Genomic DNA, 18,916 nt, shown 5'->3' with positions numbered 1-18,916 from the left:
GAGTTTCCAAATCGTCAGTCCGCCCCTGCACCCATGCGATCCAATTCTGCACATTGTACCACATTTTGCGAACCAATTTTGGGGTGTTGTTACCTTAACATACACACCCGCAGCAGTTCGCATGAACGGGGTGCGATTCTGATGCGGTGCAGAATTTGCACAGAAACCGCTGCAAATTCTGCACCGCATCAGTGTGAACTCAGGCTCAGGGTTGAGAAGGTTGCTGCTTCTTTTCCTAAGTTGTGTCCATGTGTTGTGCATTTGTTAATTTCACTGCCGCCTAGATCAGGATGAGTTTCGTGACTTCAGATTAGTGAGGACAGGCTCGAAACAACTATATATGGCTACAAAACATAGACCCAAAAAGCTGGTCCCCTCTAACCCTTTATACCGGTTACATCTCATATAGGTGCGATGAAAAAAAACAAAAAACTAAGCCAATTTTCATCTCTGCATTGCATTTTAGGTGGGTTACTATTAAACCCTACAGGGTTTAGAAAGGACTCCCCCCTTTAAAATAATCACATTTTGTTGCTTTGCAGCCTGAAATAAAGACAGACACAGTCCTTGTTTTAAATATAACCCTAACAAGAAAAAGCTAATGGGGTTTTAAAGGTACCAAACCATATACAACAAAAACTATATAAAGATATGAAACAGAAACTGAAAAGAGTTTATCGCCTTTTATTTGGTTAAAAAAAACCACCATCATGGTGGAACACAACAATCGGACACATAGATTAAAGGTCATAATAAGCCCAAATGTATCGGACAAACAAAACTACAAATAGTAGCCTACTGACAATACATAGAGGTACTGATATTCTTAAAGCTGTTCCTTGACATCAAAAGTGCAAGTGTACAATTATGGTTGATTGTTCCAGCATAGAGTTATCTGTTGATACTTTGTTCATGTATTCCAACGCGTTTCACGAGACAAAGCCCGCTTCTTCAGGGAGACAAAGTATAAATTCCTACAACTGAGCAAGAATAGGCCCAAAGACACATTATGGATATATGACCATACATAAAATTAGAAAAACAATAAAGATAAAAGGCTAAGAGCATTTACCAGTTGATGATATTGATGACTTCCATAGGACCAGTGCATCATATATGGGACATTACATTCACACCTGGATGGAGAGAAGCCCTCATCCATTGGTATCAGTGATTGCCAGTCAAGTGGAACCGTGTATCCGCTATGAAAAGCTGAAATATCATCATAGAGAATTACAATACAAAATGGTAAATGGTGACCCCCACTGTTACAAACTGCACCCCTACTCCCCAAACTAATAATTGGTTGAAACCCTCCAAAGGGGGGGGGGGGGAATCACCAATAATGAAAAGAGAGAGAACCAAATATATTCTCATGACCTCCATATCTATATCAGCTTGAATACACTTAAACAGTTGAACATAGTATAGAGGCAAAGTCCATCCATTTCTGCAGTCTTCAAGTCATTCCACAGATTTTCAATGGGCTTGAAGTCTGGGCTCTGACTAGGCCATGCAAGAACCTTCACCTTTTCCTCCTCCAACCACTGTGGGCTCATGTTTGCTATGTGCTTTGGCTCATTGTCATGTTGGAAGGTAAATCTTCTTCCCATTGACAACTTTCTGGCAGAGGACAGCAGATTTTCCTCAAGATTGTGACGGTATTTTTCCCCATCCATTTTTCCTTCTATCCTGACCTGTGCTCCAGCCCTTGCTGCAGAGAAACCCCCCATAGCAGGATATTTCCCCCTCCATGCTTTACTGTAGGAATGGTGGGATGTGGATGGAGAGATAGATTGGATTTCCGCCAGACATATCGTTTAGTGTTAAGACCAGATCATTCCATTTTAGCCTCATCTGACCAGAACACCTTTTTCCATGTGGCCTCAGAATCTTCAAGGTGCGTCCAGGCAAAGCTCAGTGGTGACTGCATGCAGCCTTTCTTGAGGAGCAGCTTATTTCTTGCACCCCTCCCATACAAGCCACATTTGTGGAGGATTTGTGATATTGTTGTCACATCACACAATGACCGCTCTTTGGATGGAAGAGCCAGGAGGAAACTAGTCAAAGAGGCTACCAAGAGGCCTCCAGCAACTCTGAAGCAGAGTTGCTGGAGGCCTCTTGGTAGCCTCTTTGACCAGTTTCCTCGTGGTTCTTCCATCCAGTTTGGAGCAATGTCCTGGTCCAGGGAGGGTCTGTGTTGTACCAAATACCTTCCACTTCCTAATAATAGACTTCACTCTGCTTCTAGGCACTGATAAAGACTTTGAATTTTGTTTGTATCCATCTCTTGTCTTGTGCCTGTCCACAACTTCATCCCAGTGACCCCGGTGACAATGCCAACCATAGGTGATTGTTTGATTCAATTGCACTTCAGGAACTGAAATACTCCAGGAAAGGGACCCTGATGTGAAGGGAGGACCTCTAAAATAATGGGAGGACTTCTGATATGAAGAGGGGACCCTGATGTGAAGAGGGGACCCTGATGTGAAGGGAGGACCTCTAATGTAATGGGAGGACTTCAGATATGAAGAGGGGACCCTGATGTGAAGAGGGGACCCTGATGTGAAGGGAGGACCTCTAATGTAATGGGAGGACTTCTGATATGAAGAGGGGACCCTGATGTGAAGAGGGGACCCTGATGTGAAGGGAGGACCTCTGATGTAATGGGAGGACTTCTGATATGAAGAGGGGACCCTGATGTAAAGGGGGGGACCTGTAATGTAATGGGAGACCCTCTGGTGTGAAGGGGGGCTCTGATGTACTAGAAGGACCTCTGATGTGAAGGGGGGACCTCTGGTGTAATGGGAGGACCTCTGATGTGAAGAGAGGACCCTGATGTGAAAGGGGAACCTCTGATGTAAAGTGGGAGGGTCTTATGTAATAGGAGGACCTTTGGCGTGAATGGGGTCCGGGGGGGGGGGGCTCTGATGTAATGGTAGGTCCTCTGGTGTGAAGGGGGGGCTCTGATGTGAAGGGGGATTGTGATGTAATGGGAGGACCTCTGGTGTGAAGGGGGGGCTCTGATATGATGGGAAGACCTCTGATGTGAAGGGAGGTGGTCTGATGTGAAGGGGGGGCTCTGATATGATGGGAAGACCTCTGATGTGAAGGGGGATCTTCTAATATGAAGGAGGACCTCTGATGAGAAGTCAGTCTCCTCAAGGTGGTTGTATGCATTGTCTCGGCTCGGGTTTCCCATCGATAAGTATGATTTTTCACAATTTAATCTGGGGTGCCGTGAGATTTATTCTTTCACAGGAGGCCGAAACTGGAAAACAATGGAGAAAGTCTGCCATAAACATCAACACATACAAGATTTTTTTAGAACAATACTGTTTGTTGCAGCAGGGGTGAAATACTGTCTCCTGAGTTGGCAGCGTGCTTGAGAGCCACACCTCTGCTCAACACCAAGTGCAGCGTTCCGGGTCTCCAGCGGGCTGAAATGCCCAATCAACAGTATTGCAGAGGGAGTGTGAACGCTGCTGATTGGTGCACTGGGCAAGGGGCGTGTCAGATTGCTAAAGACCCGGATGGCTGCACTCTGTTGAGCAGGGGTCCGGCTCTCTAGCGTATGGCTAACACAGGGTATTTTACCCCCAGCAAGATCTGTTCAAACAATAGAAAAAGAGCTCACAATTATTTCGGTTTTTACAGCCTGACTGCATTACTGTAACAATATAGGAAGCTACAAGTGGCTTCCCTGCACTGGATCATAGAGCTCACACTCAAAGGTGCTGAAAGGTTTCCTAATGCAGGCCATAGACGGGTCAAACATCGGCCGTTTATTTATAAAATAAAAACGAAAAATCGGTTGTTCGATCAGCCAACTTTACCACCAACGGTAAAAAAAATCGGCCGATTTTCGTCCCGTCTACGACTGGCATTGAATTACTTCTGTCCCTTGCAGAGAGCTCCGCTATTATATTTTATATGAAAAGTATTGTGGTTGCAACAATGTATCCATTTGTATCCATTTCGGATACAGATGTTTTTATTCGGATACAAATGGATACATTGTTGCAACCGCAATACTTTTCATATAAAATATAATAGCGGACTGGAATTCTTCTTCTTCTTTTTCTTCTCCTTTTTTTCTTCTTCTTGCAGGTCACGGGTCATGCGCTGACTTTTTATCGGTAAAACGATCAGCTGATTTGCCCATCAATGCCGGGAAAATCGGGCGATCGTCAAAATCGGCCGCAAATTTTCCAACATGACCAATAAAAAAAATATGCCAAAACACGAAAAAGCGGCCGACCAATTAACCCACTAACTACGAAAATCGGACGATTTTTTTCTTTTTGGCCGAAAAATCGGCCGATTTTCGAACCATCTATGGTTGGCATTACTGTGAGCTGCAGCGCTGGATTTGCTCATCTGACAAGTTCATGCCCAGGAAATCTCTCGCTATCACCGCCATCAGCCCCAGACAGTGTTTGTGTTAGATACTGATAGTGTACTTTGGCTAAAATCTGACATTTTTTTTTACGAGATTACCAAATATTGTATCCACTTATGGCAAACACATCCATTCGCTGCCAATTTATGACATCCAGGATTATTTGCAAAAATAGAAAGTTGACTGCAACATTGTACCCCTTTAGCATTTCAGAAGGTGAGAGGCTGCAGCAGGGGCTATTCTGTGTCAAGCATTGGTCAAGAACTGCACAGGCACAAGATTCTACATGACTGTGTCATCTCTAAGGCTAGGTTCATACCTATGCGGTTTGCGTTTGATCTCTTTCTGTAGTGCGCGGTCATGCAACATTGTACCCATATGAAATTTGTATCTTTTTGTGACAGATAGAGCTTTATTTTGGTGGTATTTAATCACCTCGGGGGTTTTCATTTTTTCTTAAACAAACCAAAACTACTGAAAATTTTGAAAAAAAAAGTTTTTTCTTATTTTTTGCTATAAAATTTTGTAAATAAGTGATTTTTCTCCTTCACTGATGGGCACTAATAGGCTGCACTGATGGACACTGATAGGCTGCACTGATGGACACTGATAGGTGGCACTGATGGGCACTGATGAGGAGGCACTGGTAAGTGGCACTGATAGGCATTGACAGGCATCACTGATGGGAACTGAAAGGCAGCACTCATATATGGCACTGATAGGTGGCACTGATAGGCAGTACTCACTGGCACTGCTAGGCGGCACTGACTGGCACTGTTAGGTGGCACTGATAGGTGGCACTGACAAGCACTGATAGGTGGCACTGATGCACACTGATAGGCAGAACTGATTGACACTGATAGGTGGCACTGATTGGCGGCACTGATAGGTGGCACTGACGGTTGACACTGATATGTGGCATTAATGTGGCACTGATGGGCACTGGCAGGTGGCTTTGATGAGCACTGACACAAGGCACTGATGGACACTGACAGGTGGCACTGCTGGGGCTACACAGATCATCAGGGCACACTGATCATCAGTGCTCTGATGATCAGTGTAAATGTCCCCTCCAAGGGCTGCTGATTACCGGCTCGCCTCTCCTCTGTCAGCGTGACAGCTCGTGGGGAGAGAAATGCTGATAACCGGCATTTCCGTATTTACATGTGATCAGCTTTGATTGGACACAGCTGATCACATGACCGAGCTGACATCTTCGGCTCTTTCCGTGGATCGGGGATCCGCTGTGTCCGAGGGACACAGTGCACCGCCAATCGCCGCGCACTCCGGGAGCCGCACATGCGTGGTTAGAATGGTAGGACGTCATGTGACGCCCTCCCAGAATGAGAGAACCACCTTGCGTCCGTCATATTACTATATGGTGGGCGGGAGGCGGTTAAAGTCCACTTTTGTTGAGAAATAAACCTCCCCCTCTGGGTGATCTCTGTACATTGCAGAGATTTTAGCAAACTTTGTTGCAGATTCCTACATTTTGTTATTCTGAAGAAATAGCTGTTTGTTTCTCTGTGTCCATGTGCAGAGTGAATCTAATGGGAGGGATTTTATGATTATCAATCAGCTGCTGCACTTGCAGGGCTAATGAGGAAAGTGGCAGGGTCTGCATCCCTTTAGATGTGATTTCCCTTTGGGAGCAACTCACTAAAAATTACATTTTTGTTGCAGGGGATGCCCAACATCTGATTTGTATTTTAGTGCAGACTTCTGGGAAAATCAGTGAGACGATCACACAAGCAGGAGGTTCCATTTTCAGGTTCTGTATACCATCTGTGTACAGAACACCTCCAGGTAGCCATATTGTATTTTACAGAGAATGACAGCGCTGCAGATTGAAAAAGGAAAGGTCATGTCTAATAACGTTCAGTTACAAAATGACTTGAGTCGCAATCGTAAACACAATATTTTTTTTTATTTGCAATTTATTTTTTCACTTGAAAGTGGAGTTACCCTTTAAAAATACATACATGTACTGTACATATTTTTTTTTACCAGAGTTCAGTGTCATTTTAACCTGTTCACGCTGACAGTACACAAATATGCGTCTGCGCGGCACCTGACTCTTGACCCCGAGCGGAGTTCCTGATTGGTTCCTGATCAGAGATTTGTAGCAGTGACATTACTGGTGTGATGGAAACCCGAGGATGTAAAGGAGGAAATATCGGGTCAGTCCCTTCCTGCTCATTCACATTCCTGAACGTTCCGCGCTGACAATATCGCCAGCATCTCCCCGCCGCCAATGCTGATGTGTCCTTAGCTCCGCACACTCAGCACTGCGATGGTCCCTTTTGTTCTCGAGTTGTACAAATATTTGTCTGTGTCATATTAGGAAATATAGATGGAGCTCGTCAGCGTTCACACTGGCCACCTGCTGTGCCGGCCAACACCCCACAGGCCGAAGACGGATGCTGCCGCAGATCCGGTTCCGCCAGTTCAGCCGCTGAGGTTTATTGTCTGCTAAACATGAGAGGCAAGTCCAGTTCAGTCTAGGAAAGGGCAAAAGTAACTGCACCGAGTTACACCTATGAGTTGTAGGAGCCGTGCGTGGACGCAGTGTGGTGTCATTCATTTTGAATAGCACCCCACACATGCTCTGCAATGTTCTGCAATGCACCATAGGGCTTTGCCGCAAAACTTTTCTGGTACTTCCAATTTGTGGGACAAAATTCATTTCAATGGTCTGCCACGGTAATGCGTTACATAACACACATGCATTATTGTGCAGCGCAAATGTAAACAGACCCCCAAACATTTCATTTAGACCTATTACAATGTTACCAATACCCTGATCAACCGCCATACCAGCGTCCTGATCACCCCCTAACCCCATACCAACACCCTGATCACCGCCATACCAGCGTCCTGATCACCCCCTTACCCCGTACCAACACCCTGATCAGTGCCATACCAGCGTCCTGATCACCCCCTGACCTCATACCAACACCCTGATCAGTGCCATACCAGCGTCCTGATCACCCCCTGACCTCATACGAACACCCTGATCAGTGCCATACCAACACCCTGATCACCCCCATACTAGCGTCCTAATCACCCCCTTGCCCCATGCCAACACCCTGATCAGTGCCATACCAGCGTCTTGATCACCCCCTTACCCCATACCAACACCCTGATCAGTGCTATACCAGCGTCCTGATCACCCCCTTACCAACACCCTGATCACCCCCATACCAGCGTCCTGATCACCCCCATACCAACACCCTGATCACTGCCATACCAGCGTCCTGATCACCCCCTTGCCCCATACCAACACCCTGATCAGTGCCATACCAGCGTCCTGATCACCCCCATACCAGCATCCTGATCAGTGCCATACCAGCGTCCTGATCACCCCCATACCAGCATCCTGATCAGTGCCATACCAGCATCCTGATCAACCCCATACCAGCATCCTGATCACCACCATACCAGCGTCCTGATCACCCCCTTACCCCATACCAACACCCTGATCCCCACCATACCCCATACCAGCACAGCATCCTGATCACCACCATACCAGCGTCCTGATCACCCCCTTACCCCATACCAACACCCTGATCACTGCCATACCAGCGTCCTGATCACCCCCATACCCCATACCAACACCCTGATCACCACCATACCCCATACTAAGACCCTGATCACCGCCATACCAGCATCCTGATCACCACCATACCCCATACCAGCATCCTGATCACCCCCTTACCAACACCCTGATCACTGCCATACCAGCGTCCTGATCACCCCCATACCCCATACCAACACCCTGATCACCACCATACCCAATACTAACACCCTGATCACCGCCATACCACCATCCTGATCACCCCCATACCCCATACCAACACCCTGATCACCACCATACCCCATACTAACACCCTGATCACCGCCATACCAGCATCCTGATCAACACCATACCCCACACTAACACCCTGATCACCACCATACCCCATACTAACACCCTGATCACCGCCATACCAGCATCCTGATTACCACCATATCCCATACCAGCATCTTGATCACCACCATACCAACACCCTGATTACTGCCATACCAGCGTCCTGATCACTCCCATGCCAGCGTCCTGATCACCACCATACCCCATACCAGCATCCTGATCACCGCCATACCCCATACCAGCACCCTGATCACTGCCATACTCTACACCAATACCCTGATCACTGCCATACTAGTGTCCTGATCACCCCCATACCCCATACCAGCATCCTGATCACCCCCATACCCCATACCAGCATCCTGATCACTGCCATACCCCATACCGGCATCCTAATCACTGTCATACCCCATACCAGCACCCTGATTACTGCCATACTAGTGTCCTGATCACCACTATACCAGTATCCTGATCACCACCATACCTCATGCTAATGTCATACCAGTGTCCAGCATTTTAGGATCTCAGCTGATCAATTTTCAAATATATATCCCATAGTTTGTAGACTCTGTAGACTCTATAGCTTTCACACAGACTAAATAATATACACTGTTTTGGGTTATTTTTACTCCAAATATGTAGCAGAATACATTTTGGCCCAAATTTATGAAGAAAAAAACATTTATTTTACAAGAAAAAGTAAGCAAAAAAAAATTTTTTTTAACAAAATTTTAGGTATTTTTTTCATTTATATGGGCAGCACAGTGACTAAATGATTAGCACTTCCACCTGGCAGTACTCGGGTCATTGGTTCGAACCCCAACCACAGCACCACCTGCCTGGAGTTTGCAGGTTCTCCCTGTGCCTGTGTGGGTTTCCTCCGGGTACTCCGGTTTCCTCCCACAGTCCAAAGACATGCTGGTAGGTGAATTGGCTCCTGTCTAAACTGTCCCTAGTATGTGTATGTATGAATGTGAGTTAGGGACCTTGGATTGTACACCCCTTGAGGGTTAGGGACTGATGTGAATGTACAATATATATGTAAATCGCTGTGTAAATTGACAGCTATATAAGTACCTGAAATAAATAATAATAATAAATATTCTGAGTTCTTCTATGTATCTGGATTTTCAAGCATTAACCACCTCCAGGCCATTTCTGGCACTTTTTGTTCCCATGTGACAATCAGTATTTTTTTTGCTAGAAAATTACTTAGAATCCCCAAACATTATATATATATATTTTAAAGCAGAGGCCCTAGAGAATAAATTGGTGGGTTTTGCAATTTCTTATGTCACACGGTATTTGGGCAACGTTTTTTTTGGGGGGGTGGAACGGGGGAATACACTTTTTTTGAATTTTAACACAAAAAAAATAAAATACAATACAAACCCATTTTTTTTTTAAATATAAAAGATGATGTTACAGGCAAGTAAATAGATACCAAACATGTAATGCTTTAAAACTGCGCATGCCCGTGCAACAGCTGAAAACGACACAAATTTTACTATCCATAGGCAACACTTTAAAAGCCTTTACAGGTTGCCACTTAAGATTTACAGAGGAGGTCTGGTGCTAGAATCAACCCATGATCTGAGGTTTGCAGCGACACCTTACATGTGAGTTGATTGCTGTTTGTGTGTGCGCGGGACGGTCGTGCACATTCGCATTTGCACGTGAGCACAGGAGGATGGCACTTTAATCTTTTTTTTAATTATTCATTTATTTATTTTTTTATCACTTTTACTGCTGTCACAAGGAATATAAACTTCTCATGTGACAGCAATAGGTATGTAACAGGTACTCTTTAGGAAGATATCTTGAATCTATAAGACCCCATGCTATCATGAAAAAGCCAATCGCAGGCTCTTAGGGAAAAAAAAAGATACCAGGGTGATGCCTGAAGCTGCAGATTTAGCAGAACTAAAGGCAAAACATTTTTTTTTTCTTTTTTTTTTGGATAGAGGAAGGCTGGCCATACATTATACAACTTTCTTGAGAATTTTGCTTTAGATTTTCCAAAATCATATAATAGGAGGTCAAAATTAAACAACACTTTCAATTGCATCCAATTAGGCAGGCCCTTGTACTGCATAGTTGAAGGTGAATCTAAAGGAAATTGGGCAGAAATTTGTATAGTGTATGACCAGCCATAGGAAGGGTTATAACCCCTTTCAGGGTTTTTTTCCCCATTTGGGAGATTTCCCTTCACTTCCTGCCCCATAGCCACAACAGGAAGTCCCTGCAAAGTGCACAGAAATTCTTTGCTATAAGCATTAAAATTGTGTATAAAGAAAAAAAAAATACTGATCACTTCCCCAAAGTAGTACAATGTTACTCTGGTAACATTATACTACTTTGGTCATAGTGTAATATGAAAAACAAATCTTAAAAAAAGAGAGAAAAATGTAATAAAAAATAAAAAAAATTAAACACACTTGAAAAAAAAATTATCAATTTTTTTTTCGTACTCTCATGAGTCAGTGTCCCTGATCACTGCCACGCCAGTTATATGATGACGCTGTACTGCACTGGTGACAGTATGTAAAAAAAAAAAAGTGAAAATAATTTTTTACATTTCTTAATTTTACGAAAAATTATGACAAAAAAATGACAACTTCAAAAAACTCACTTTGCCTCTTATGAGCTACGTTGGGCTGTCTGCTTTGCAAAAAGGGATGATTTGGGGGATATCTGTACTGTCCTGACATTTGGGGGATATCTGTACTGTCCTGACATTTGGGGGATATCTGTACTGTCCTGACATTTGGGGGATATCTGTACTGTTCTGACATTTGGGGGATATCTGTACCGTCCTGACATTTGGGGGATATCTGTACTGTCCTGACATTTGGGGGATATCTGTACTGTTCTGACATTTGGGGGATATCTGTACCGTCCTGACATTTGGGGGATATCTGTCATGTCCTGACATTTGGGGGATATCTGTACTGTCCTGACATTTGGGGGATATCTGTACTGTTCTGACATTTGGGGGATATCTGTACTGTCCTGACATTTGGGGGATATCTGTACTGTCCTGACATTTTTGGGCCTCAAGAAATTCGATTGGCCGTCAGTACTTTAGGATTGATCAATATTCAGATATATCCCACAGTTTGTGAACTCTATAACTTTCCTACAGACTAAATAATAAATATTGATTTGGGTTACTTTTACCAAAGAAATGTAGCAGAATACATATTGGCCTAAATTTATGAAGAACAATTATTTATTTGCAAACTTGTATAACAGAAACAAAGAAAAACTTTTTTTTTTAAATTTATTTAGTTACTTGAGCTTTCTTTTGGTGGTATATAATCACCACTAAATTGCTATAGTTGTGTGAACAAAATGATAAAATTTTAGTTTGTGTAAAGTGTTGCATGACCGCGCAATTGTCATTCAAAGTGTGAGAGCGCTGAAACCTGAAAATTGGCCTGGGCAGGAAGGGGGGTAAGAGTGCCCGGTGTTGAAGTGGTTAACTTGTGATCTGCCCAATTTTTTCTGTTCATCAGCGATCCTTATTGTTGGTGTATTTTATGTGCTGCCAAAGACAATTCCTCTTCTTGCAATATGGCCCCGGAAGATCAAAAGGATGAACCCCCCTGCTTTAGACTGTAAGCTCCATGAGCAGGGCACTTCTATTCCTTCTGTACTGAAATGTATTGTAAGTGTACTGTCCCCCTTTATATTGTAAAGTGCTGTGTAATCTGTTGGCGCTATATAAATCCTGTATTATAGAAATAATAATGTTGGGGTGTCCATAGTGGCACCTACTGCTTGGCTCACTTTTGTGCTCATTCTATGTTGCAAAATTTTCAATTATATGCACATTATTATTATACAGGATTTATGGCGCCAACAGTTTGCCCAGCGCTTTACAATATAACGGGAGACATTACAGTAACAATACAGTTCAATACAAGAGGGATAGGAGGGCCCTGCTCTTTGGAGTTTACAATCTAGGAGGGAGGGGCTGGTGGTACAAAAGGTAGTAACTGTGGGGGATGGACCGGTTGGAAGAGTAGAAGATTCCATTATTAGCTGAGGGCAAGATAGGCTTCCCTGAACAGAGAGGTTTTCCGAGATCGCCTAAAAGTGGGTAGAGTAGGCGATAGTCTGATAGATTGGGGTAGAGAGTTCCAGAGGATGAGGGAAGCTCTGGAGAAGTCCTGGAGATGAGCATGGGAGGAGGAGACAAGGGAGCCAGAGAACAGGAGGTCTTGCAAGGAGTGGAGAGTACGGTTTGGGTGATATTTAGAGACAAGATTGGTGATGTAAGTTGGGGCGGAGTTATAAATGGCTTTATACGTTATTGTTAATGTTTTGAATTTTATTCATTTGGCAATGGGAAGCCAGTGGAGGGATTGGCAGAGAGGGGTGGAGGACAATGAGTGGAGGTATTGGCAGAGAGGGGTGGAGGACACTTAGTGGAGGGCAGTGGAGGAATTGGCAGAGAGGGGTGGAGGACACTGAGTGGAGACCAGTAGAGGGATTGGCAGAGAGGGGTGGAGGACACTTAGTGGAGGCCAGTGGAGGGATTGGCAGAGAGGGATGGAGGACACTTAGTGGAGGCCAGTGGAGGGATTGGCAGAGAGGGATGGAGGACACTGAGTGGAGGCCAGTGGAGGGATTGGCAGAGAGGGGTGGAGGACACTGAGTGGAGACCAGTGGAGGGATTGGCAGAGAGGGGTGGAGGACACTTAGTGGAGGCCAGTGGAGGGATTGGCAGAGAGGGGTGGAGGACACTTAGTGGAGGCCAGTGGAGGGATTGGCAGAGAGGGATGGAGGACACTGAGTGGAGGGCAGTGGAGGGATTGGCAGAGAGGGGTGGAGGACACTGAGTGGAGGTCAGTGGAGGGATTGGCAGAGAGGGGTGGAGGACACTTAGTGGAGGCCAGTGGAGGGATTGGCAGAGAGGGTTGGAGAACACTGAGCGGAGACCAGTGGAGGGATTGGCAGAGAGGGGTGGAGGACACTTAGTGGAGGCCAGTGGAGGGATTGGCAGAGAGGGGTGGAGGACACTTAGTGGAGGCCAGTGGAGGGATTGGCAGAGAGGGGTGGCAGATACAGAACGGCTAGTAAGGTGGATGAGTCTGGCAGCAGCGTTCATTATAGACTGAAGAGGGGATAGCCTGCGATGAGGTCGGCCAATGAGGAGGGAGTTACAATAGTCAAGGCGAGATATAACCAGGGAGTGAATAAGTTGCTTAGTGGTTTCCGAGGTTAGGAATGGGCGTATCTTGGAGATGTTGCGGAGGTGAAGTCTACAAGATTTGGACATGCACATGGTTGCAGGATGGTCCCAGAATGGCCTCATTCATCTGAAGGGTACTGCCCACTGGCATGACAGGGGGGCTAATTTTTGCTACACCACGATGCAAGCTCAACCCAGTGTTTTTACTACCCCCCCAGCAACAAGTGTAAATGAGGCCGTATTGCGATTACACTAAAATATACAGTACGTGATTTGTCAGAAACGTCAGACTTGGGTTTTAAAACGAAGTCCGGATCCATCTGAAAAATGATTATATTTTAGAATGCACAATTCTGTTTATATACAAAACCTATAACAATTTGCAGACTTAACTCTGTTTTTAAAAATCAATTTTATTTAAAATTTCACACCTCTAAATTTCCTAATATCTTTGTATAAAGAAACACTCCGATGTGCCGACATGATTACAGTCTACAAAAATACAACGTATAAACCTTACAGAGCGACAATGAGGAATATTCTGGAAGGGGTCATGATTGTCCTAGCAGCGCAGAATCTTCTGAATATACAGGAGGTCAGGTCTTGAAGGTTCAGTGTGAGTACTCCTAGTGCTTATGTAATATTTGCCATAGGGCCCCAATCATGTCACCCTGTTGCAGTAATTCATATTTTACTACAATACATGTCACATGAGTCATTTGAATGGCACGCCAACGCACCATGATGATGGTGGTGTGAATGTGCGTTGTGATGTTTTGCTACAAAATGGTGCGTGCATCTATTTTTTTTTTTGGGTGGGAAGCTGCAATACGCATCCATTGGAAGTCGTGTTGGAGGGCCATTCAGAATGTCCCTACTATTGGCAGCCATGGGTGCAACTGTTACTTTGCTATAAATAGGCAAAATGACAGGGTCCCAAAATTTGTGTCTATGGCTATGCTGGGAGCTGGCAGGAATGTGATTGGATAGAGAAGTGCAGAGCATCGACGGGGAGGTAATGGCACCAATTGTTGGGGATCTCTTAGAGGAGCGGACACAAATCTCCCGCTATGGACATTAAAGGGACCTGTGTGAGTTGGATTGTTAAAAATCTATGTCTTCAGTGCCTCATGCGGAGCGCTGATCATAGCTCAGTCTGGATGAGGCGCATCGCCTTCTTCATATTTTCTATCACTGCAATAAAAAAAAAAAACACACAAATAATTAAGCATGAGCAATTCCATAGTATTCAGTGATGCAGTGCATGTTCAAAGGCAAGCTTTCAGCTATCATATATACAGGTGAAACTCGAAAAATTTGAATATCGTGCCAAAGTTCATTTATTTCAGTAATGCAACTTAAAAGGTGAAACTAATATATGAGATAGACTCATTACATGCAAAGCAAGATAGTTCAAGCCGTGATTTGTCATCATTGTGATGATTATGGCTTACAGCTCATGAAAACCCCCCTGAGGAAGTCACGTGTTAAACGTGACGCAACGCGTCGGTACGCGGGGAGGAACTTCCGGCAACGTGGTGACGTCATTTCCGGCGTGGGGGGCCATATTGGATCACCTTTTGTATATACCCATGCAGTACACCCATAGCATGTGGTAAAAAGCTGGAGATGTGATGTTTTAAATGTGAGTGTATTACTTTTCAACTAAACACTTATTTTATTAAACTGGTTACACTATGGAGGGTCTCTTCTTGTATTTTATTATGACCCTGGGAGGAGCTGGCTGCTAGTTTGGTGAAGGCTGGAGACGTTTACCATCAGTGAGGGGAATCCTGAGAGGAGTCTGTTCTTTCCCTCCACTGGCTTCCGATTGCGCAACGGATCAAATTCAAAATCCTAACACTGATGTACAAAGCCGTCCACCATACTGCCCCGAACTACATCACTGATTTAATATCCAAGTACCGCCCAGCACGCACACTCCGCTCCTCACAAGACCTCCTTCTCTCTAGTTCCCTGGTCTCCTCCTCCCATGCCCGCCTCCAGGACTTCTCCAGGGTGTCACCCATCCTCTGGAACTCCCTGTCCCAACCCATCAGATTATCACCTACTCTCCTCTCCTTTAGGCGCACCCTGAAAACCCACCTCTTCAGGGAAGCTTACCCCACCCCCTGCTAACCTGCCGACCTCCTCCACTCTTCCTACCACTCCATCCCCCACAGCTATCTCCTCCTGTGCCACCATCCCCTCCCTCCTAGATTGTAAGCTGGAAAGAGCAGGGCCCTCGATCCCCTCATGTTTTGCATTGTATTGGTATTGTTCTGTCACATGTTCTGTCCCCCTTTGTAATGTACAGCGCTGAGCGAACTATTGGCGCTTTATAAATACTGTATAATAATAATAATACAGGATCGGTTGATCCCTAAAGCGAGCTGGCCCTGCTGGGGTCTAAGTAAGGGGGTGAGGGGGCACTTCGGATATAGGAGGATTGGCACGTTTTTGCATGAGAGTGAAGTGGGAGGACCACTATAAGCATCGTGGACTTAGGAATTTTTTGAACTAATTACTAGTTCACAGTTGTTGTGCACTATTGTGTGTTTCTTCACTTTATTGAATTATGGTTTTTTATTTCACTATATGCACTGATTGTTCCCTATGAGAGGGAATTCACGTATGACACTATTTATTGATTTATTTATGTTTATTTCCCCGGTGTGTATAATAAGGGGATTGTTCAGCATGTATTAAGTTTATTTATGGATTTAATTATTCATTCATATATATTTAGTTTTGTTAGCGCTACACTGGTTATTTAACTAGTTCACAGTTAGCATTCCGAATCATCCCAAAGGTGTGTAGTGAGGCTGAGGTCAGGGCTCTGTGCAGGACACTTGAGTTCATCCACACCAATCCAATCAAATCATGTTTTTATGAAGCTGGCCACCATTTGTAAGGTTAGGTACTGATGTTGGATGAGATGACCTAGCTCACAACTGATGTTCCAATTCATCCCAAAGGTGTTCGTTGGGTTGAGTTTAGGGCTCTGTGCAGGAGACTTGATGTCCTTCACACCAAACTGGTCAAACCATATCTTTATGGAGCTTTCCACCATTTAGGAGGTCAGGTACTGATGTTGGATGAGAAGACCTGGCTCACAACTGATGTTCCAATTCATCTCAAAGGTGTTCTGTAGGGTTGAGGTCAGAGTTTTGTGCAGGACATGCGCCTTCTTCAACACCAAACTCATTAGACCATGGTTTTAGGCTCAAGTGATATGACATGCATTTCTTGAAGCACTTCAACATTCAACATCAATATTCCTATTATGTTTAATTATGCCCATTCACACCTGAGTTGAAGCCTGAAATTGAGCTTTTTATGGGCAGAGTTGCACATTTTTGACCTCTACAGACTTCAATAGGAGTGTTAAAAACTGCATGTAACGCAATTTTTATGTGCAGTTTCCTTTCTCCTAGTAACTAGCTTTCCATTGGCTAAAACAAAAATGCTAAACCAGAAAACTGGAAACACCCAAAAAACACACGAGCAAAAGAAAAAAGAAAGAAAAAGCTAAAAATTTGCCTAAAATTGGTCTCCCTCAAGTGTGAATGGGTTATGGGTCTGGCTTTGTGCACAGGGGCTGTGCTGAAGTGCTCACATGCTAACACGGAACAGGAAGAGAGAGCAGAGCTCATCAGTGTGCTGCTCCTCCTTTCATTGTCCAATCACGGGCTGGGGGAGGGACAAGACCTATAAAGGTTTTATTTTAATGCAGAAGAGAAAAACCAGGTCTCCTGCCCTGCCAGACAGGATTGTGCTCTGTGGCAATTCTGTGTAAACCTCAGGACTGGATGAACAAAAATACAAATTCTTTGGTGGGTAAAACAGCTTACATATACAGAATGTACTTAGTTTGTGCATTTAGTGGATTGCCTGGAGTTTAGTATTCAGATTACAAACTTACAGAGAGCGATGTCTTGCGGCTCATAAGTGTAAAGGCGATTGGAATAGCGCCCGGTGATGTCAGCTCTGACAGTGAGTGACGGATCTGTAAAATAAGAGCGACACACAGGTTTGTTCTTCGTGTTTCTCAGACTTTGGTTAGCGGTGAAAAACCATTAGCATCTGTGTGCATTCTGAGCCCCACCTGAAGAGTCTGCGACCATTCCTTCTCCTGCACACCTACACTGATTCATCTGTATTTTGTGGGATGATTGAATCTAGAACTGAAGCAGTACTGAGATCAGGACCATGGATAAGGGGGTACCACCAGTCCTCCTGTACGGGGCCCAGGCCAGCAGAGGGGCCCAGGCAGCTGGGTGCTCGGCACAGCTGGGGGGGGGGGGGCAATTGCTGGAACCGATCCCCTGCATGGCTCTCTGCAATGGCTGAACGCCGGTTTCTTCTCCTCTGTCCTGCTGGCTTTTGGCTGCTGCAGAGAGTGCCATACAGGGAATCAGGGGGCAATTGCCCCCCCCCAACTTACTAATCGCCCTCCCTGTGCACCATACCTTTCCCTCTACTGCCCAGGGCCCCTGTGTGCTCCCACCCCTGCAGTGCTGCTGGCTTCCCTTCTCCTCCTTCCCACCGGCAGCTGCAAGCACACAATAGGATCCTTCAGGATGGAGAGTGGGGGACGGGTCTGGTAATTATGTTACAATTACCAGCCTCTTCCTTTCCTGAATGAACATAATGAGTGATTGTTACTGATCGCTCACTGTGTTCGTTCATAACTGAAGTATCGTGAACTGTGTTTATTTGAGGGGGGCCCTGTTAGGTTGGCTGTATGGGGCTCCGTGGTTTCTAACAGCATCCCTGACCATGATACGGAAGTTCATGTACAAGTTTATTTCAAATACAGATTGCTTACAAAGTCATCACATTTTGGGAGCTGAAACCCCCTTCATCACGGCTAGGGTAGCTAAAATATAGCACAAAAATTAAAGAGCAATAAAAAAAATCATATAGAAACATATAATACAATGATGTATAAAGGAGAATTTTTAAACTTTTTTTTTTTTAACTTTCTTTGTTTTTCTATTATATCCTAGCCTTGAGGAAGGGGGGTTCACCCCTCAGCCTTTAATCTACTTCTAATTCCTGGCCTTAAATTCATCTACAAACACAGATGTTATTCTTTGTACTTGGGTGGGCAGGGGGGGGGGACCCGGACATATAGCCCCCTCCTACCCTCCCCCCCCCTCCCATGATATAATTTTCATTTAGTTCACTGTAGGTGGATAAAATAGAGAGCGGTTCTTACCAGTGCTATTCTTCACTCTCCCTGCCCCGGAATGTAGGGAAACCCCCCAAAACACCATCCCACACAATGCAGGACCTGCAGTGGCTGCTGCACCTGCATTGTACCTGAGGATTAGGGATGAACTTGCATTTGTTCAGAAGTAGGTTTGAGTCTGAACCCAGCTGTCATTCCTGGTCCAATGAG

General features: G+C 44.9%; 1 protein-coding gene across 2 annotated transcripts in view; it reads right to left on the bottom strand.

Moving 5' to 3' along the window:
- Nucleotides 1–13,902: 13,902 nt before the first annotated feature.
- Nucleotides 13,903–18,916, bottom strand: part of AGR3 (anterior gradient 3, protein disulphide isomerase family member) — a 64,438-nt gene continuing 59,424 nt past the window's right edge. For both annotated transcript variants that reach the window (XM_089660247.1, XM_089660246.1), the window contains exons 7-8: nucleotides 17,435–17,518; nucleotides 13,903–14,703 (exon numbers count right to left, since the gene is read on the bottom strand). In XM_089660247.1, coding sequence (XP_089516373.1) covers nucleotides 14,654–14,703; nucleotides 17,435–17,518 — 134 coding nt within the window. In that variant the 3' untranslated portion in view covers nucleotides 13,903–14,653. The remainder of the gene's footprint in view (nucleotides 14,704–17,434; nucleotides 17,519–18,916) is intronic.

This window comes from Staurois parvus, unplaced genomic scaffold (genome assembly GCF_062004578.1).
Source record: "Staurois parvus isolate SC_StPar_1 unplaced genomic scaffold, SC_StPar_1.0 ptg001220l, whole genome shotgun sequence".
Classification (NCBI taxonomy): Eukaryota; Metazoa; Chordata; class Amphibia; order Anura; family Ranidae; genus Staurois; species Staurois parvus.
Note: the sequence above shows the minus strand (reverse complement) of the source record. Positions and strands in the feature narration are given on the sequence as shown.